Here is a 21754-nt window from a genome sequence, read left to right on the forward strand (position 1 = left end):
CACAGTTCTTGATTCAAAAATATTTGGGCCAAGTAATCTCACTGCAACAAGAATGTCGTGACTCAAAAAAGATAAACTCATTATGAGTGAGAGTATATATTTATATAGAAATCACAATAATAATGTTCCGGTCAAATAAAATATTTAATTATGAAAGTCAAAACATAATCCATATTTGAAATTTCTATCCATCCAAATGAAAAGGACAATTTTTTTCCTTCTTTCTTTCTAGTGGACACAAAATCTTGTTATAAATGTGATTCAATATAATCAAATTTTAAGAATATATATATATGATCAAATTTTGTGACTACTAGGGATACACATTCGCCATTTTAGTAATGCTTCATAGACATATATGTCCGTCTCTCTATACAATACGAATAACTTAATCAATTTTCTACCATAAGAACTTCCCGGCATAATAGGCATACCCGGAAAAGTCGCAGCAATTGTTTGAATTTGTAGAGAGAGAAAGGAACGGAAAAAATGGGGGTTGTAAAGATCTGGAACGCCATGGAAGTTGCAGAGGGAGCTCGCGAGACTACCAGCTCAGAAATTCACTCATCGTCTCTCACCATCGACCACTCTCTCTCTCTTCCCCAAATGACACCTCGCATAATGTTCGTATCACCTCTCTCTCTCTCCCCCTCTGTGTGTGTGTGTATATATATATATAAATATGTTATTCGATTTGAATCTCTTAGCTTTATAACTATATATGTTTTTCGGTTTGAATATCTTAGCTTGGGTTCCGAATGAATTTATGTAGCTTAGAGCTTCTTTATTTTTCGTTCGATGTCTTTTTAGGCATTGTTTGGGGGCGGAGAAATTGAAAAACAGGAAACGGAAATGATTTTGAGGTCTTACATTCTATGTTGCTTAATTATAATGAAAACCAAATCATTTCTACTTAATTCAAGCAAAATATGGTATAAGGCTCAGTTGAAATCTTCTTCTTCTTTTTTTCCCCTGAATTCTCTCGAGGATCAAATCGATGCAAAATATGTGGTTCTCAAATTTTCTTTCCGTTTCCTCGGGTTTCTCGTCTGCCAAACGAGGTTTTGAGTTCGAGTTTTATTGTTATATTCTATTATTTTAAGTCGTTAGTATCGTCTTCCTCTATCTTTCTATCCTTACAATTTTGGTTAAATTCTTGTGAACAGAGAGCTATGCAAAGATCTGTTCAAGCAATGGTCGAATTTGGACAATTCACACTTCTCTCTCGATACAATCTCCGGAGGCATCACAAATCTATGTGCGTAGATTTGCTGTATATCAGCTTTGGTAGTTAACTTAGTTGCATTTTTTTAACCTGCTAAATCAAACTACGTTCTGCAAATTTGTAGCATCTATGGTCTTAGCAAAAATCTGTACTTCATCCCTGCAGTACTGAAGGTATCCATAAGGGAAGAAAATGGAAACACAGTAAATATGACGCTTAGATTGTATGGACCCAATACTGAATATGTCATCGATCGTGAACGGGAATTGCAGGTGAGTCGCAAGGATTTTCTTGTTGGATTGCTGTTAGTATTATCCATGTTATTGAGACCACTAATCAAGAGTCCAGGGCTAATTTGCTGAGCTATATTGATTTATTATTTCTTATATCAGAATTCAGAAACGAAATAAGCTTGCAATATATTTTTTTGGTGTGTTTTATATTAACAGAAATATTCTTGCACTGAATTGAGTAAGAATGGCATTAAATAAAATGGAATGGTGAAACATGATTTATGTAGCTGAACCAAAACACTTTGGAAAAGGCTTTGTTGAGTTGAGTTGAATAAGATATCATTAACATTTTATCCTTTGTTGTTTTTGTGCGGATCATATGGATTGTGTTTATTGTTGCGGTGTTTATTAAAGTTGGTTATAGTTTTTTGCTAAACTTATTAAATACACACCTTATTGTAAATGCTTCTAGTTAAGTTTAATATTATTTGGCATGATAGATTCATACAATTTAAATTTGCACTACATATCAGTAAAATATCATAGCATTACCTGTTTGAAGTTTCGGATAGGGAAATATGTAATTAAACCATAACTACCCTATGGAAAGATCTAAATTTACCATCTAAATAATACTGAGATTAACTTATTCATCTAATGATATTTGATCATTTAAATCTTGCCCAATATCGGTGTTGAAACTTGGAATTCTATTCATAGAGGTTATATGTGGTCATTGCCAAGAGAATTCATCTCACCCTTGTAGTTTTGTCCCTATAATATTTTAACCTTTCAGGTTATTTGTCGACACTGATTGCCAATAGACATTGTTCCGATTGAGCAAAGTAATCATGAATTGGCCTCCTTTTTGAGCATCCTATTTGTGCGTGCTTTGATATGCAAATACTATCTGAACTCTTTTTCATGGAGCAGAGTTTGTTAAGAATATTATATAGTGGAACTATTTGGAGGATGCTAGTGCCATTTATGCTGATATTATTTTCTATAATTGTTTTTAACTACATGAAAAATTGTGATAATTTTTTAGAAAACAGTGATTTGCACGAAAGTTGGAAATAGTTTTTCCATGTTCTTGCATACTCTTTGTTTTGCCTATGGCAAGTTGAAACCCATGGTCACATTGTTGCACAAAAGTTAATTTTATTCTTCTCTCAGTCTTCTTCTATTCTTTTTAGCCCTTTCTTCCTTGTAAAGTAGAAGATGATGCTTACAGTTTCAAGGTCATCTTAGTTCAGTACTCATTTTCATGTGTAGTCCCTTTGGTTGTTTGATCCACTTTGTAATTACTCACTACATATGGTTTTTAGGCCATTGGATATCTTTCAGCTGCAGGATTTGGTGCCAAGTTGCTTGGAGTTTTTGGAAATGGCATGGTGCAATCATTTATCAATGCACGGACACTAACTCCATTAGGTAAGCATTGTGATCATAATTTGAGTGAGACTAGTGATAGGATTACTCACAGAAAGAATGATTTCTATCAAACTACTTATTGGATTTAAAAAAAAAAAAAAAACAGAGATAGCATTTGGTTGTCTTGCCTGGCGTTTTGTTTCATTTGTGACTATTTTATCTTTAGCGCTTTAGGATTCTTAGTTGATTGCTTCTGCAGTCTACCATGGTTGTCATTTCCCGTAGATGCCACTGCTGGGAATTTACTGAATTGATGTTCAATGGTCAAAATATGAAAAAATGACTTTTGACTGTTATTGTTTCTGTAATCTGTTACTCCCTCTGTCCAGAAAAATAGGCCATCTTTCTTTTCTCGATATCTATAATAGATGTTTACTTTGTAAAGTCAACTTACAGAATTGGTCAAAGTTCCAAATTATTCTTTTCCAAAGGAAGATTATTTTAGGAAATTTATAAGTGTAAATGCATTAGATGTTTGTTTCCTTAAAAAGTTAGAATTTCTTAGATGGAGTTATTTATTTTTCTAATTGGTACAGAGGGAGTATATGTGTTCTTTCTTAATTTTCTATATCTATATGCGTGGAGATGCTTTTGAAGTTTAAAATCAATAACATTATCGAAAGTAGTTTTTTGTTCATGTTAAATAAAACTCAATTAGATGAAGCTTTACTATGAATTAATGAATAAGACATTAAGCATTTAGTTCTTTGGTGCTACTAACTTTCTTAAAGTGAGAACCTGTATTTCTTGCTTGGAAAGTGGATAAGAACCCATGAATTCTTACAACTATATCGTCTTGTCTGTTGGATGGGCCATAGTTTATTACTTTATTTTGGATTGTTCACTAATGCTTTAAGTCATTGTCTCTCCCTAGTTCACAAGTTGATAATCCTTGTTTACTGGCTTCTGTTCCATGGTTTGATGTAAGTGACAACCTCATAATTTGCAAAATTTTACTGCCAACCAAAGCCCGCTCATTCCTTTGTAGTGGCAGACTAGGTTCTTCTCTTGTATGTGAAAAATACACTATGTAATTGGATTTCAGTGACGACCCTGCTAAACCAAAACTTTATGGGTAAATTATGGGTTTGTTCAAATGGGACACTTCAATTATTCTTAATGCACTTCATGATAAAGTACTTTGCCATATTTGTTCCAGGAGTCAGCTAGAAGGGTAGGTTGCAGTTAATGGACAACAGAAAACAGAGACGTGTAGTTATGTCAAAAGGACCTAGATGCACTAAGAAGCAGATCCAGAACAGATTACTGAAGGTTCACATTGGCAAGACCAACACTTAGTGTGGCCTTAATGTTTTTCATGATTACGAATTTGAATATGTGATCATATTGAATATGTATGGTCATATTTATAGACATTACTTTTTGTATATAACACGATTCACTATTTCCTAAAATAAAACACAGGCTTCAGAAAAAGTTTAGTGCTTATGAAATGAATCTAGTCTGTTTTAAGCCATGCTCAAATACAATTAAGCTAGTAAAATTAAGACATCAGAACTAAATTACAAATTCAAACAGTTTTCGGTCGTATGTAGAGTAGTGTCTAAACTTAGTCCAAAGAAATCAAGAGTGTCAGTTGGATACTTGGACCTTACAATAGGGGATAGCGACATCTTTTTGACTTTTTGTAGCAGTTTCCCATAAGTTGAAGTGTGTGGTATCTTAGCGGTTGCCCCAAGGTTTTCTAATACCCCTTTTTGTGGGAAGAGATGCAGTTCATCCTTAAATTCACACTGCATTTTTTCACTTACCTGTACAAAGATTCCTTGTATAATTTCTAAAATAAATTATTCATTTAATGTCTTCTTTATTCATGTCATCCTTGTTTGTCAAATAGATGTCCTTGGAGGCATTGCCTTTAATTGCAACTGAAGGATGGCTCAGTAACTAAAGCCCTTTTCCCATTGAAATAACATGAGTTCCCATGGCTTTTAATGACTTATAATATGTTTATTGACATGATCATTTTTTATTAACAGATATGAGAAAGCCAAAGCTGGCTGCTGAAATTGCAAAGCAACTTCGAAAATTCCATCAGGTGGAAGTTCCAGGCTCGAAAGAACCTCAGCTATGGAATGAGATCTTCAAGTTCTTCAAAAAAGGTCTTTTCCTGATTAATTACTATCTTCCTGTACTCATTGTTGGATATTCACAATAGATATCCTATCAAAAGAAAATTAAAGGAAGGATATGTACAATATGCATCTTATACTCAAAAATTAATGTGTATCTCTGAATTTTGGCTGTCTAAGATATTCTTTTTCAAGTAAAATATTGTCACTCACTTTTCTTATGTCAACTTACTTCATTTTCTTGCAGCATCTGGTCTAAAATTTGATGATAATGAGAACCAGAGGAAGTATGAGACAGTCTCATTTAAAGAAGTTCACACTGAAGTTATGGAGCTCAAGGTAAACTCTCTTCTCACTTTCTCTAGTTGGTGTATTACTTGTGCTTGTTCTTTTTTTTTTCTATTAAGGATGTGAATATCTCTATCAGTATGTAGTTTAAGCAAAAGAATCTTGATATGAATTCTTTGTAAATCCTTTGGGGTTACACTATTTACATTTTATTTTTTTCCTTCTACTTCTGTATTGTTGTTGGAAAAAATTTACTATTCTTTTCCTTAGAGAGTTATATGTATAAGTTAATGCTAGGAATGTTCAACAGCACAGGAAACTAAGTATACATAAGTATAGATATGCAAAATTAAATATGGTTTCCCCTCTTTAACTTTCTGAACAGGTCTTGATGTTTTACATGTTAGCATTTATGCCATGTTAACCTCTGCAACTAACAATACTGTAATTGGAAGTTCTCTCAGAGGCACGCTTCATTATATGCCAGTGAAATTCTCATCTGTGAAATGGCTAACTTGAGATTCTCACTAGAATAATATATAAATAGATATCCAACTTCACTAAAATCCATATTGAGATGATCAAAGGAGGCACCATATGTTGTGCCCGAACTCGAGAGTTGGAAACCCTTGGCCTAGGTTTTTCCTTCTATATTTCTATTTTTTAACTCTTTTCTGCCTTGAATAAAATTGATTGCAAAAAATTTCTTTTCGACAAGATTTTAATGTTTTCTCAATTCTTCCACTTCAATGTCTGCCTGATACGATCAATCTGGTTTTGGAGCACGAAGACGTTATCGTTGCTACAATTGGATGATGTTTATTTTTGTACGATAGAATATATGGAGATTTATATCGTGGTTCTTTGAAATTTGGGGAACTTTTGTTAAAGGAGTTTTATTTATTTATTGTGGGACAGGAATTGACAAGCCTTCTTAATGCTCCTGTGGTCTTTGCTCACAATGATTTACTTTCTGGGAATTTGATGCTTAATGATGATGAAGGTACATATGATTTTAGCTTTCCATTATATTGTACACTTCTTTTCCTGAGATTTTGGCAGGACCATGGCATATTCCATCTACCTATTACAAGTTTCTCTTTCTGTCTCTCCACTCTTTTGTTTTTTTCATCTCTCTCGAACACAGAGGAACCTGAACATCTCCTCTCTGATTTGAAATTTGAACTGAATACACGGTCTGCTTCTGCTCTTTATGTCATTTCCTTTCCTTAATTTTTTTTTGGGTACTTAGGTCATGGCAAACTTGAGGTTATATGTACACCTACTAGGTCACTAGGTAAGTAAGATTGGATATGGAGTTATAGCAAAGTAAATATGCCGAATTGATAATGAAATTAACTCCCAGATGTACTTCATCTGAACCTCGTGGTGGCTCTGGTGGCCTGCTTAGATTTCTTGCCTAATTTTATCTGGTAAGGACAAAAAATTTTTTAGGTGTCCAACGAAGTGTGACCATAGAACAGATCAGAATGTGACATGTCAGTGCACAAAATATTATCCAATATACATTCGGGTAAAGGCTAAAATATTAGCATCATGCAGTGTGTGAAAGACTAGTTATTCCTCATCAATTCCTTATCATTTATTGCTATTATTTCTTTATCTTCTTACTGACCCCTATTGATTTTTGGTGAATGTTCAGAGAAACTCTACTTCATTGATTTTGAGTATGGATCATACAATTACAGAGGTTTTGACATTGGAAACCACTTTAATGAATATGCTGGCTATGATTGTGACTACAGCTTGTATGTTATCTTCCTTGTTCTTTTCTTAGTTTTCTATTATGATGATGACGTATAACAGAATATGAGTCATTTATTCAAAAATGTTTTATGTAGATATCCGAATAAGGATGAACAGTATCATTTCTTCAGACACTATTTAGAACCTGAAAAGCCGAACGAGGTATGTGAATAAAGCAAGCTTGTTAAATTTGAAGCTTTAAAGTTCATTAATTATGATTTTATTATAGCTTTTACTATGCTAATGTAAATATTGACCCAAGTGCATAAAGTTTCCTACTTTAGTTAGATGTGCATCTCACTTAACAAGTATTCCATCTGTGAAAAAATCACACCCATGAGTCACTCACAGAAGGCTCACTTAATGTTTTGCTTCTCGAAGGTCTTGTTGTATTACTATATATATATATATATATATATATATATATTTCAATTAGAATGCACTAACCACACTTCTGACTCGGCTTGGTTTTGGTAGCTATTAATGTTAAATGTGATTTATTGCATTAAATCACTTGTTGTTTGGAGATGTGGATCTCAATGGCTGGACCTCAGATTGTTGGTGCTAATATCATGCATATGTGTCCTATTAATAAGCAACATATTGCTTTTGGAACTTAAGGGTCTGTTGGTTTCAGATCTCTGAAAACATGAGAGAACTACAAAAGATCTCTTACGTTGCAATATTACTCTTGTCGACTTTCCAGGATTATCAAATACATAATAGAAATCTTTTCCTTGGTCATCTAATGCATCTGTATTAAATTTTGGCCCATGGCATGGTATTCCAAATTTATTGGTTTTTGTAGTTGCTTGTGCTGGTTCTGGAAGTTTACCTGCATATTCTATCTCGCAAAGAGCAACCTATCTGGCATAGAAAGCCATTATCTTCTTCCTGTGGTTTCCCCAAATTTTTTTTTTCTCGATTGAACTACCCAAGTGAAAGTAATTGGCTTCAAATTGTTGTTTAGTGTCAGACCATGATCCAGTTACTGGTGACAACTGGCATATCATTCAACCTCTCTTTTTTTTCCTTTAATATTCAAGCAGGATGTGACTTTTTCTCTTCCTCCCCCGGTTGGTCAGGACATGTTTATCATTGACCTTACGTAAGTGTGGTATAACTATTAGTTCAACATTAAAGTTGAATGGAAAAACTTAATATATGGCAGTATTGGTTCGGCTTAATGCTTGGACCAAACCGTTCCTGCCAACAAATATGAACTTAGCCATTTTAATGTATTTCGCTTTACCACATCAAATACAAGGCATGTGTTTGAATGCATGCTGCTGTGATATGCATGTTTATAAATTGAAGAGCTGTGCAATAATACTACTGACCTGTCTCTAATATCAGGTATCTGAAAAAGATCTGGAAGCACTTTATGTTGAGACAAATACTTTCATGTTAGCTTCACACTTGTATTGGGCTCTATGGGCTTTAATCCAGGTATTTCAATCTTCCTTATCAAGTATCAAAAAGGAAAAATGAAACAAAAAAATATGTTATTTAGCTGTGTCTGCTGTTTACAGGCAAAGATGTCCCCGATCGATTTTGATTATCTCAGTTATTTCTTTCTGCGATACAACGAATACAAAAAGCAGAAGGATGAGTGCATCTTGCTGGCGCAAGCTTACCTCTCAGGATCCGGGACTGGTTGAAATCTGTCATTTTAGGTGTCACTTGTATGTTTTTGTACTTCCATTTATTTTGGAGAGCTATGTGAGTCTCTCTGATTAGATACGATTGTAAAATATTCTTTTGTAGCAAATTAATAGAATAAGAGGAAAAAATTTAGACAAACAGTTGTGATATTCAGGAGTATGAAATTTGTATTTGATCAATAATTCCTTTGCTTTTGTTCTTGGTACATTCATGTTCCACAGTTTTGGAAATAGTTGAAAGTTGAGGGCTCTTTAATGCATAATTTGAACGTGTGAGAGATTGCTATGTGATCAATAGCAATCTCGTTTGTGCAACACTCATGTTCCACGGTAACAAATGACAGCGATTTAAGTCATCCTCTCAATGACACTGGAAACTACTCAAGATTGATTCTTACATGAGGACCCCCATAACCTAAACTTTCGTAATAACAGTATCGGAGCTTTTGACATCAAGTAAAGCTATATCACTCCCACAAGAAAACCAGCAATGAGTCATTTAAATGTGGAAAGCATATAATAGGGGCCAATTTTTGGAACTTCTTTGTTTTCTGTCAAAATTGCTCCCTACACCAAACTTGGTTCTATTACTATTGATTTTGTACTCCTTTCCAAACACCAAATGACAGTGCAAAGCAAAATAAGTCCTAATATTTAATGAGAATATCCCTCTCCTTCAATGATCAATGTCAATCAATTAATCTTTAAACATTGCTGAATACACTTATAAACTTGAAGTTGCAGCTGCACAAGACGGATAAAATTTGATGAATTGGGCTAAATTCATTCTCAAAACATTTTATATGTGTATCATAAATTTTTTTTAACACTAAAAACTAGGTACAAAGCAAAACAAACATTCTCATTGATCTAGCACCCCTAAGGGTACAAATGATCATTTAAACTTTAAATTACACTAAGAACAGACGCGTGTGCATGATTTGCCATCACCTTGACAAGTATTTGACTGTTCTTTCTATGCATGCCACGGCCACATTATCCTTTGATCCGGCCATAATTTACACTCTTCAAGCTTGAAGAACCTGGCAGTGAACAATGTGAGCTTTAAGGCGGTTCCTACCAGCAAGGCTCGACCAAAGATTTGTGACCAAAGTCTTGAACTGCCCCTTGCCAGAAATAGTTTCCCATATATGTCCGGCAGTAGCACCCTGTGTATCTTCGGATTTTGAAACATCAACCAGAGAAATACTCATATTATTTCGTATGATACAGAGTTTTCCATTGAGCGGAACAAGTGCCACAGCTTCTAAAGCCTTGGAATTCCCCAAATGCAACTTACTGTCAATATGCTTGCTCCAAGAAAGAGTCACTTCATCATAAACCTTAAGTTTGCACCCATCTTTGCAATCCAGAGCATAAAGATGCCCATTTAAAGAAGTACTTGGGTTCCTCCAGCCTGCAACCATTCCATCATAAACAGGACACCAGCAATCAGTTTCTGGTTGGTATGCCTCACTTAGAACCTGTCGGCGAGACCCTAGCCCCTTTAAGAACCATTTACCATCATAAACAACACCAATGAAGGGTACCATTGCAGTGCTCATATCAGAAATGAATGACCATCGATTCTTGTTGGGATCGTAAACTTCAGCTGATCTCAAGGACCGGCTCACTCCCTCGCTCTCACCACCAGCTACATACAAACAATTGTTTATGACACACGAGCCAAAGAAGTGTCGCCGCCTAATCATATCTGGAGCACGGTGCCATTTGTTAGTTCGTGCACTATAATAAATGACTCGTCTCATGGAACCCTTGTTTGGGTCTTTACCACCAAACAGATAGAGATGACAACCACTGAGAACAGCACATCCAAACCCAAGAGCTTCAGAATATTCTTTGGGAACAGGAGGGAGAGGCTGCCAAAGCTGGTACATGGGGTCGAAGGCATGCCAAGAAATTTTTCCATCTCTGTATCTCTTCATGATGTATATCCATTCTTCAGCAATTCCCAGGCTCTTGCGGAGTGAGTAAAAGAATTTACCAGCCAAAAGACGACGCCAACTTTTGCAGACAAGCCGTAGTTTATGGTGCTCGACCCTTGGTACCCGGATTAAGCAAGCAATGGCAAGATCGTCAGGCAGTCCTGGAAGCAGAGGGGACTGGCTCCGATTTCTGTCACTACGTGTTGGCGTCTGCCTAGTAGGATGAATGGATGGTTTAATGTCAGGCTGAAGACAGAGCTTTGTCCCAGGAACAAATCTCTTTGCTCCAGTAACAGTTTTGAGGCCTGCATCTACTCTACAAAAACATGCTGTTGAATCAACCTGCACAATACAACAACTACAGTCAATTCTAAAATTTTTCAATTCCCCTTTCAAAACAAAATAACAATTAAACACAAAAGGTACGCTAGCTTCAGCATCAAAGACGATAAATGGTATTAGAAGTATATGCACCACTTATAAACTTCTCTTTTCAATAAAATACACAAACCTCTGCAATCTAAATATTCTAGTTCACTTGCCTAAGCATGAAAGAGAGAATTAAAAAACTTATACAGCCTAATATGCTAAAATATTCGATATTAGTTTGTATAATTGTTTACCTTGGAGCTAGTTTGTTTTTAAGACCAAACATTTCACACGAGCGAAGAGGTTGATAAATGATCTTAATGAAAAGGGGTTGAAGCAATCAAACTACTCGCTTATCAAAATAAATAAAAGACTAAAATGATGAACTAAATCAGGATTTCAATATGGTGTAGCCCAATGAATGTATGATGCAGGATCTTAAAAGAGGAATGTTAGGCCCATGCCATGAGGTTCCTCTAAAGGCAGCAACCAAGAAGAATAACACAAGGATCATTCTAAGAAAGTCAAGCTACACAAGGATCACATATCATAGATTCCTCATCCATTGATGCCCTACTTGTGTCAGACTAAACCATGGTTAAAACCGTAGAACTGAGATTTACAATATTTATCTTCCTTTCTTAAGATAACTAATGGCAAACAAACCTTGAACCACGCATGCAAACAAGAAAAGTACAAAACCAGAGGGAAACAGAAAATAGATTGATATAAACAGTTTAAGAAATAGAGCAATATAACAAATATCTGGAGAAAAGCTTAAGTAAGATCCTTGGCTCCTCTAATTTAAAGTAATGAGCTCAGAAGTCTTCACTGGGCCACTGAATTTCAGTGTTCTGAACGCATGTTATCCTTTGACAACTTTAATATTTGATAATTTCGAGTTTCCAGGATAAGCAGGATACCACTTAAGGCGTTCCTACTTAACAGGAAAAGGCACAAGGACATTCGTAGTCTCCAGGCAAAGGCACAAGGAATACTCAGATGGGAAAGATAAAATAAAATAAAATGAAATCATCTTATTGTGTCAGAGATAGACTTAACATTAGTGTATTATGCCATTTATGCCTTATGATGTTATCTATAGTATCCTTTCTAGGATTTTGAAAAATGAACACTTACAGTTTCCATTGATACATCATGAAAAAATATTTTTCAGGAACTTCATATAGGTTCTTACTTATCTATAGTATATGTTCGGCCCATGCCATGAGGTTCATATGAGAGCATGTGGCAGATTTTTGCAAAAGCTGGAGGCCTTCAACAACAAGCTTAAATATTGAAATATAAACACAATCACCAAGAGAGACATAGTGTGAGCATGTTCATTAAGATTAGTCACTCAACTAAACAAGCTACATGATTTTCTAGGTTTGAGCAAGAAAGCACTCAAGCTAAACTTTTCAACTACATGCTAGCCCTATTGAAGGAGATTGTGCCTTCAGAACTTCAGAGACCCTTAATAGCAGTAATGATTCAATGGAGTATTGCACAATATACTGATGCATTCAGTAATAAACCCAAATTTGTCCAAGTTTATTTAAGAGGCTAGTATGCAACTTAAGGAAAATAATGGAATTCTTTAATTTGAAATTAATCAACAATGAAATACTATAGTAGAAAGAGTGGTCCAACATAACATATAGGCTTCCAAAATGCAAACACCATATAAATAAAATCCTGGATTAATAGTGAACTATAAGTTTCTAACACTGAAAATATACATAGTATTTATGGAAGCTAAAGGGGACAACCAAAAGTTTACCAGAGGAGGATGAATCACTCTGTCCATTCTTTAATATTTAAATGCTATGGATTTCCAATTTTATCAACACCAATGCAGCTTCAAAAGTCATCTTCGAAATCAAAATCTATCTCTCAACCATCAAACCTTACAATGAGAAGACATAAATCAGAGATGAACAATTCATAAAACAAGCTGTCACAATCACTCCAGAGTAAAAATTCAGAATCTTGCATTGAGTTTCCAAAGAATTCATACCTAAACTCTCAACTTGAGAGATCTGATCGGACGTTGAGGGATCACATGTCTTCATCTTAAAAACCCACCTAAAATAATCAAAAAAACCCATCTTAGAAGAACTCCAGAGTTAACCCAACCAACAATTCACGAAAAAATTGAAAACCCAACTCAAGAATATCTATTGCAGAGCACCAAAACGATAGGTCAGTCAGTCAACACAAGCTTATCAAAACAGATACCCAAACATTTCCAAGTCTCTCAATCGTCAAAACCCATGTCCCAAATAAAAAACCCATATAAAAACAACATAAAAAACAGTTGCCAAGAAATCTAGAGAGAGACACACACAAAAACCCCAAATCTTATCCTTCCATAAACCTACCACCCCAAATGCAAGACAAGAAGAAATGGGCAAAGAAAAGCAGAGTATAAAGAGATGAAAAAGACCCTTCTCTCACCATTAAGTCTTCAGCAAAAATCGGGGCCATAAACCAAACAGAGTTAACCTACCAAAGCACAACAAAGTGTTTAATGAGAAACCAAATAGTGACAGAGAGAGAAGGCGGACTCGGGGGAGGCGCAAAAGCAAAACTATGCCGTTAAAGGAGGGGAGAGAGGTGTTAAGTATGATGACATTTTGCTGGTGCTCTTAAATGGAAAGTTAAAAGAGCACAACTTGAAAAACACAATTTGATTGCACAACAGTGCTGGAGTAAATGTGTGTGTGTGTGTGTGTGTGAGAGAGAGAGAGAGAGAGAGAGAGGGGAAAAGTGAAAACAAAGGTGAGTTCTTCCTTTGACAAAATAAGGAGTTAGTATTTGTAATGGTCATATTTAATTTTTTTTTTTTTTTTTGGGTTAAAATGTAAGCTTGGTCATATTCAATTTATTTATACTTTACTTTTGTAAACCGTATATTTTTATATTTTAGCTTTAAATAGTGTGAGAGTGCATGTGTCCTTTCTCATGATATAAATAAATATTTATGCTAAAAATATATTTCTAAAACAAAATTTTATTTAAGAAACACATTTTTATTGAAAAAGTATACACTTCTGTTGAAGTCTGTCCTTTTTTTATTATTTTATAAAAGCGTGTTTGAGAAATTTGCCTTCATGAAACAATTTGAATTTGCAAAAATGAATTTCAAATCACTTTTACAGTATTTTAAAGAAATTATAAAAGTAGGAATGTCAAAGATCTAAAAGAAAATGTAATGGGCCTACCTCTCCGCAATTCCACTGCTATAAAAATTCTCTAATTTTGTGTGACCCACCACATCATACTTGACTTGCTGAGTCCACAAAGGCTATTTTAGTCTCTCGGAATTGGGCCCACCACATTGCTTGGTGTTGATCACCTTTGGGCCCTAGATTAGATTATTAAATCTTATGAATAAAAGAAGATAAATGTGATTCAATTACGATAGCACATCTAGAAGTATCTATGTTTTTCTTCTTTTTTTTTTTCTTTCTCGAGGGCAAGAATAAATTATTAATGAAAAATAATTCTCAAAGTGAATGGACGGGCCAATAGTCTAATCATTTACAACCCACCTTAGATCCCCTGAGTTAGTAATTAATTAGGTTAATTTAACTTGAGAAATAGGCATAAGTATAGTTTTTTTATGGGGAAAGTCAAATATGCTCCTCTACACAACATCCATCCGAATACGGGAATAGAAAAGTACCATAAACAAATGAGTAATGTTCTAAAGAGAGCTCTCTCTTGAAAGAGTTCATTCTCCATTTTTAACCGATTAAAAGATAAATTAATACCAATGAATTAAAAGATATATTAAAAGAAAAATTTCTAGATAGTCCTACTTTTGGAGTTGAAAGGCAATCAAGTCCTAAGAGAAATTTTCAGGGCTTATTTAATATATATTTTTTCAACATTACCCTTAGGTTTGCTTGCTTTTCCCGGCTCTCTTTATCTGTCTCTCTCTAAGCTCTCACGCCATCCAAGCCAGAAAATAACAATTGTGCTTGGAAATACCCATAGTAGATGATGTGACATTGCGCTTCCAGTCAAGAATAGAATTCCATCAGAAAAACAACAACTTAGGGAAGTAGTCAAAATACATATGCTCACCCCAGCAATAAGGGAATCAAATGGAGTTGATGTGGAAGAAAATAATTTATGTTTGATCAAGATGGATGACGATGGGTTCAGTGACTGAGCTAGTATGACCTCCGATGGAAGCAACGTGTGAATAGCACCATACAGGCTTCATAGCCCCGCCGAGTTGGGCCCGTGTGTAAAGGCCATAACCTACCAAATATAAGAAGATTAGTTCAAGACTCTAAGCAGATTCAGTAAGCCAATAATGGCAGGACTAATTAGAGTACAATCCAACCCCAATGCCAAGATCTGTCACATCCCAAACCCCATAATCCAAAACTAAAATGTTTAACCAAGCATCGGCGGTGTTGCTTCGTCCAAAAAGGCCATCAGAGGCGTTGCGCATCTTTCACCAACTATAACATTCTAATTGGACAAACATGATCCCCTTACTTCCAGATGTACCGATTGCCCTTGTCCCAATTTGAGAAACATCAACTAAGATTGTAATCCACTGGTGTTTCTTTACCTCCCAAAGTAAAATATTTGCTAGGATTCGGGTATTGTGATGTCCCGCAACGTCCATTAGGGAAATTATACGACTTTTAAGCGAGTCTTGACAAATAGAATCAGAGTCAATTCTTAACAAAAAAATGAGAAGAGAGTTGATTGTGACGTCAAGTGAGAAGAGGTGATTGTGACGTCACAAGTCCGTGAAACAGAGGTTGTTGGCACTTATTAGGGGAATGCCTCCTACATGTGTAAGCTGACAGAGAGTGCAAAATGAGAAAAAAGCATCAAATCCTGCTCAAATTGTCGATGACAACAAAATATGCAATTCCAACTCTACTCCAAACCAGTATCAGTAACTTAAATTATAGCACAAGGCCTACTACCAAATCCAAATAACAGAAGGTACGAGTAAAATATAACTTACATGCCAATTCCATAACAAAGGATAGATCATATCAGAAGATGTCTCATGACACATGAGAAAGTCACCTATTACACAAATTAAGCCAGGCTAGGTTTAGTCTCCAACTTGGTCTTTCCTAATAATTATACATGTGAAATGCATTCCATACCCTAATACAGTGATGAGGTTAGAATAAAAAAGAGGGATAAAATAATAAATTAACAATTCAGAAATCACAAAACTATAAATCCATGAATTCACCAAAACATGCAACTCTATACCTTTCCCCTTCCATAGTTTAAGATCTCTCCTTTTCTCTCTACGAGTTACAATCACACGTCAAACATTAAACGCTGCATATCTGGTCTATTAAAAATTAATCAACCCTCACCGGAACCTAATAATAATAATAAACGAAAACTTATCTCATTCCAATCTATTATAGTGGTGTATAAGGTTGAAGGTTGATGAAGCTGGAACATTTATGGATTAGTGTAACAAAGAAGGACCAATAATTGACAATCAGCTTTATCTTTCTGTTAGCACCAACATCAGATGGGATGCATCAACTACAACAGAACAAAACTTTTATCCAGCTACAAATGCTACCAACCATCCGTATCTGATATACAAACTCGTCATTTAAATTGAACATTATGTTTTGTCTTGAATCCAAGAAAGCTTAATCCATACGAAGCACATCTGTTTGCCGTCTGAATGTCCCATGCATCAAATATGGCAATATAACCATGCAAGCCATAAAAAGTGTAAACTGCAGAATGATATAATAATCAGTTATTTCTAGACTCTCTAAAAACCAAAATTTTAACACCTAGAAGTAAAGAAATAAAAGCAAAAACATGTATAGTGTACCACAAGAGGCAGGGTCAAGAAACTCCAAATTGGCCACAAAGCAAAGGAGAACCTGCATAAAGTTCAGACAAATAGGTGGATGAGTCTCAAAGATGTGAAAAAAGCAAATATATAAATACAAATTAAAAGACAAGTAAGTTCCTCTTACAAGCAAAACGATATGAGCCCGAGTATAGTAATAAATGGCAGGGCAGATGCACTTGAAATTTCCCACATCTCACTGGACTTCCGGACACCCCAGGCTGACATACTTGAATATAATATGAAGAGAACATTCAAAACAACACTCAACATCCCAAGGTACAACGGTATTCTGCATTTAGTATACAAATGATAGTAAACAATATGAAGCAGAAAGATATTCATATATAGCATGCATTTCTAACGACATAATGAAACTAGTTTTTTCACCCATATTGGACAAATATGGATTTTTTCACCCAGATTGGACAAATATGGATGCAAACTTGTAATAGCAGGCATAGCATTCGCAAAATTTCAAACAATCCTTCCATAAGCTAAATGAAAGAGGTGTGATGCAACATGTAATGATCTCTGTAAGCACGAGGTGCAAGCCTGAGGTGTGGACTGAATTAAAAATAACATAAATACTAACAATTGCATAAATCATTCAAATTGATTGGAAAATGTGCTGCCATTAATATTGTGCATTCTGCTAACTAAAAGAAGTCTAACTACACCATAGTTCTAATTAGTCCAAATTTTAAGCAGTCTTACACCATAGTCTAATGATCCAAATTAATGAAGCACAAAAAGGCTTAAAAAATTCAATGTGGTTAATGCCAAAAATTATCTATCTGACTCTTTCTAAAAACTAAAGAAGAACCATATTTTTCAATAGTCTTATGAATTGTATAATTCATACAAAAGCCTGAGATGAAAGCCAGAGTTCTTTGACTAACTTTTACCTAAGACTCTAGGGTGATAAACTTTTGTGATCATGCTCTCAGCACAAGCTAAAAGACGCAAGCCTCGAATGTTATTTAAAAATCATTATAATAATTTATTTATTATAAATCATTATAATATTTATTATAAATAAATTATTATTATAAAAATATTAGTTCTTACTGAAGTATTGGGACTTTGTAACAAATGTTGGCAGATGCCATGAACAAAATGTTAGTTTTATTGATTGGTTGGGTCAATTAATAGAGGATTATGATAGTTCAAACATTGACAAGGAAGCTAAGTCACATCTATTGATGCTTTGTCAAGTTTTGATCATAATGTGACACTTAGAATGAAAACTAACGATGACCATTATCTATTGATGCCTTGTCAAGAATGCAAACCGATGATGAGTATATGTGACACTTAGAATTTAGAAATATTGTATTAGACACTGCTCATCCAAAATAGGTACTGAGATCTAATAAATTCCATCAACATAAACCAGTAAATTTTAACACATAATCATCCATATATAGACCAACATACAAGTAAAGCTTTGCCATAAAAAGTACAAAAAAGTTTAATCCAAAACTTTATGAAGGTTAGGAACCACATCATTGTGAAGCTGTAACATCTTTGTATTTTCACATTACCAAAAAGTGTCGGTTTTTCTTTCCCAGTTTTTCTTTTCATACCATTTAAAATGGATCCATTTGTTTTTCCTTGAGCTTTTTTTCCTCACTAATAGAAATTCATTGAAATTCTCTGCAAGAATCATTTCATTTCCACAACTATTACACATCATTTATGTAATTTTGGAAATAAATAAATCAAAACTCTATGATTACATTTCCAAACACCCCCTACAAATTGGAAAGTACTCCATTAAAAACGTGTTCCTGAAAATAAAGTCTCAAGAACTGCCAAGGACTAGGACAATGATTCTCATCAATTTTGATGTCACCAAGAGTGCATTAGTCTAGTCATATTTTGAAATCATTAAAAACTAAGCAACTAATTCATTCAGAGTCCCCTAAACAAACTAAACATTACTTTTGCAATGTCATGCTTAGTACATCAAACAACTAAATGATACTTTTCCATGAATGTTTTATATATAAACAAATTTAAAAAAAAAAAACTAATTAGATAACAACAATAATGGATGGGAAAAACTTTCAAAATCAAGAGAATCATTTACCTTCTAATCCGAGCATCATGCCATAAGAGGTAAATAAAATTATAGTGCAGATCACCATAGTATATGATAAAAACTGCAGAAGCAATCCAAAGAACAATCTCCATAACCTCGACCCATGACCGAGGCCCTGGAAAGGATGGTGATTGAGGGGCTAATCTTGAACATGCATCATCCTCAAGGTCATCACCACTCGAGGCATATCCCTGGCTGTGCCTCTGCCTCATGAATCCACCCCCTACCGGAGTTCCGCCCGACATATTCACAAATGATGATACTATAAGAATTCAATCCCTTCAAAGAATCAAGTAAGGTTTGTACTTCTTTGTAATTCCTAAATCCTGACTAAAAAATCATACACCGTAGCTCACATACAAACAATCAAACAGTGTCTCCTATAACACAGTATCAGAATCAACGTATCACTGAAAATTGAATGCACAAACCATAAAACTCACTCCATCTATAATCCACAAATCATATCTCATCATCACCTCAAACCCAAAACCCGTATACCCATTAAACCGAAAAAATAATATCAGGAGTAAAAAATCAATCCCGTCTCCAAAACCCACATCAAAAATTAAACTATCAATAAAACCCACATCAAATATCAAATTTCTCACAAAACCATATCATCAAAAGTGAAATCAAAGATCAAAATTGACATTTCTCAACAAACCCATCTCGCGATCCACACTGTCGAGACAACGCCAATGCCTTCAATTCTTCACACCCACGCACCGATTCGAATCCTCTGGTACACCCAAATCGCAGTCTCTTCAATTTCTCAGATTAGAGTCACCAATGAAAAGAAATATTTGATAACTAAACGACTGCAATAAATGAACCAATCCAGGAAAGGTTTCAGGTGTTTAATGGACTATCTTGCTGAGGGCGACAAGAGGGATATGTGGAAGTGTTCACGCCGTGTGGTACTCGAAACTACAAAGATGATTTGCAGTTCGATATGCCTTATTCGTTTCGTGTACCCTAGTGGAATGTTTTGATTTGAACCTCTTTTAAATTTTCTAGATATATATACTAGTATATCTATAAGTTTGTATACAAGTATTTTGTTTTTAGCATTGCTATGTTGCATCACAAATGGTAAATAAAATTTGTATTTTATCACAAATGGTAAATAAAATTTCGCATTTTTTCATCCATATCACTCTCTCCTATTTCTCAGGCTAATTTCTCTCCCTCCAAAAATATAAAGATGCATATCCTCTCTATACTCATTACAGATGTCAAACTTTACATTCTTTTTTAATTCTAATGTGACCAAAAATATATATGATGCATAAGAACCTAGATTAGCCAAAAAAATTCTACAATATTATTATTTTTTGGGAAGTAAAATGTAATAGTTCTTTTTGTGGTATAGAATACTAGAAGATTTATTTTAATATTGAAGCTCATCAGAGAAATATCCACCGTAATGCATTAAACAATTTTCTATGATCAATTTCCTTCATAGGTGTTTTTTTTTTTTTTTTATTATTATTATTTTTTTTTAAGTAATCATCAATAATCTTAAGCTCTAACTATACAGAAGAGATACAAACATAATCCTAAATTTTAGAAGGAAAATGATTGTTACACAGAATAGGTGCAGTGAATTACTAGACTTACTTTTTTAATTGGTCAATTATACAACAAATAAGGGAGCCGAGTATCCATTTAGTTGTATTTGGTATAAATAGTCAATTAAAAATTATTCGATTAGGCAATTTACTGTAAGTGTTCGGTGCGAGTATCACTACTCATTTTTTAGAATTATAGCTTCAGACCAACATATAATAATTATTTACATATCCTCTAATTCTATCCATGTGGTTAATTATATATATATATATATATAGGGTGAACTACATTAAACCCCTCTTTTTTATCTGTGTTTTTTACTAAACCCCCTTTTTTTATTTTTTTGTCAAAAAACCCTCCCTCAACTATTAGAGGGGGGTGATTTAACTAACTTCTGTTAACTAACTATCAGAGAGGATTGATTTAATTCTCAAATATATATATATAGCAAATAAATTTCAAGAAAAAAAAAAAACATAGATTTATATTGGAAAAGAAAATGAGGCATTATTTTTGGTAGTGTCCCTTTAATAAATCTATATAAAATAAAAATCAATAAAAACCAAATAAATGAATGCACAATATAATTCTGAAACATACATATATATATATATAGCAAATAAATTTCAAAAAAAAAAAAAAACCTAGATTTATATTAGAAAAAAAAACCATTGCAACAATATGTACTCTTCTTCTTGTTCTCTTATTCTTGTTCAACTTCTTTTATTTACCCATCATTATAATATAATATATAATTTGTATCATGATATAATGGTATATATAATATGTATCATTAAATATTATTTAAATATATTTTCATTTCCATCTAGCCTTCCGATCAATATAAATCTAGGTTTTTTATATATTATTATTTAGGAAAAAATTGCTATATATATATATTTGAGATTTATATTGTGCATTCATTTATTTGGTTTTCATTGATTTTAATTTTATATAGATTTATTAAAGGGACATTACTAGAAATAATGCCTAATTTTTTTTCCAATATAAATCTAGTTTTTTTTTTTTCCAATATATATATTTGAGAATTAAATTACCTTCCTCTAATAGTTAGTTAACGGAAGTTAGTTAAATTACCACCTCCTCTAATAGTTGAATAGGGTTTTTTGACAAAAAAATAGAAAAGGGGGATTTAAAGAAAAACATAGATAAAAAAA

General features: G+C 34.0%; 3 protein-coding genes across 5 annotated transcripts; 1 reads left to right on the forward strand and 2 right to left on the reverse strand.

The window, feature by feature from the left end:
• Window positions 1-302: 302 nt before the first annotated feature.
• Window positions 303-8910, forward strand: LOC132279932 (probable ethanolamine kinase). Its single transcript, XM_059782002.1, has 11 exons — window positions 303-623; window positions 1167-1258; window positions 1391-1497; window positions 2787-2892; window positions 4893-5015; window positions 5233-5324; window positions 6192-6276; window positions 6937-7042; window positions 7136-7202; window positions 8397-8489; window positions 8573-8910. The coding sequence occupies exons 1-11, from the start codon at window positions 490-492 to the stop codon at window positions 8699-8701; spliced, it is 1134 nt and encodes a 377-aa protein (XP_059637985.1). The 5' UTR covers window positions 303-489; the 3' UTR covers window positions 8702-8910.
• A 557-nt stretch (window positions 8911-9467) lies between these two features.
• Window positions 9468-13774, reverse strand: LOC132279934 (F-box/kelch-repeat protein At1g55270-like). Of its 2 annotated transcripts, none has more exons than XM_059782003.1 (4): window positions 13480-13774; window positions 13040-13107; window positions 12803-12928; window positions 9468-10992 (listed from the first exon to the last, which is right to left on the reverse strand). In XM_059782003.1, the coding sequence occupies exons 3-4, from the start codon at window positions 12827-12829 to the stop codon at window positions 9733-9735; spliced, it is 1287 nt and encodes a 428-aa protein (XP_059637986.1). In that variant the 5' UTR covers window positions 12830-12928; window positions 13040-13107; window positions 13480-13774; the 3' UTR covers window positions 9468-9732. The 2 variants fall into 2 exon arrangements, with proteins under 2 accessions (XP_059637986.1, XP_059637987.1); XM_059782004.1 differs by lacking the exon at window positions 13480-13774 and adding an exon at window positions 13190-13436.
• A 2459-nt stretch (window positions 13775-16233) lies between these two features.
• On the reverse strand, window positions 16234-20001 carry LOC132279935 (uncharacterized). 2 transcript variants are annotated; one of them, XM_059782006.1, is made up of 4 exons: window positions 18990-20001; window positions 17022-17123; window positions 16874-16925; window positions 16234-16772 (listed from the first exon to the last, which is right to left on the reverse strand). In XM_059782006.1, the coding sequence occupies exons 1-4, from the start codon at window positions 19244-19246 to the stop codon at window positions 16683-16685; spliced, it is 501 nt and encodes a 166-aa protein (XP_059637989.1). In that variant the 5' UTR covers window positions 19247-20001; the 3' UTR covers window positions 16234-16682. The 2 variants fall into 2 exon arrangements, with proteins under 2 accessions (XP_059637989.1, XP_059637988.1); XM_059782005.1 differs by having other exon boundaries at window positions 17022-17186; window positions 18990-20000.
• Between the last annotated feature and the right edge of the window lie 1753 nt (window positions 20002-21754).

Source organism: Cornus florida, unplaced genomic scaffold, assembly GCF_030987335.1.
Source record: "Cornus florida cultivar Cherokee Brave unplaced genomic scaffold, ASM3098733v1 CherokeeBrave_3.0.0_Hap2_Chr10, whole genome shotgun sequence".
NCBI classification, from domain to species: domain Eukaryota; kingdom Viridiplantae; phylum Streptophyta; class Magnoliopsida; order Cornales; family Cornaceae; genus Cornus; species Cornus florida.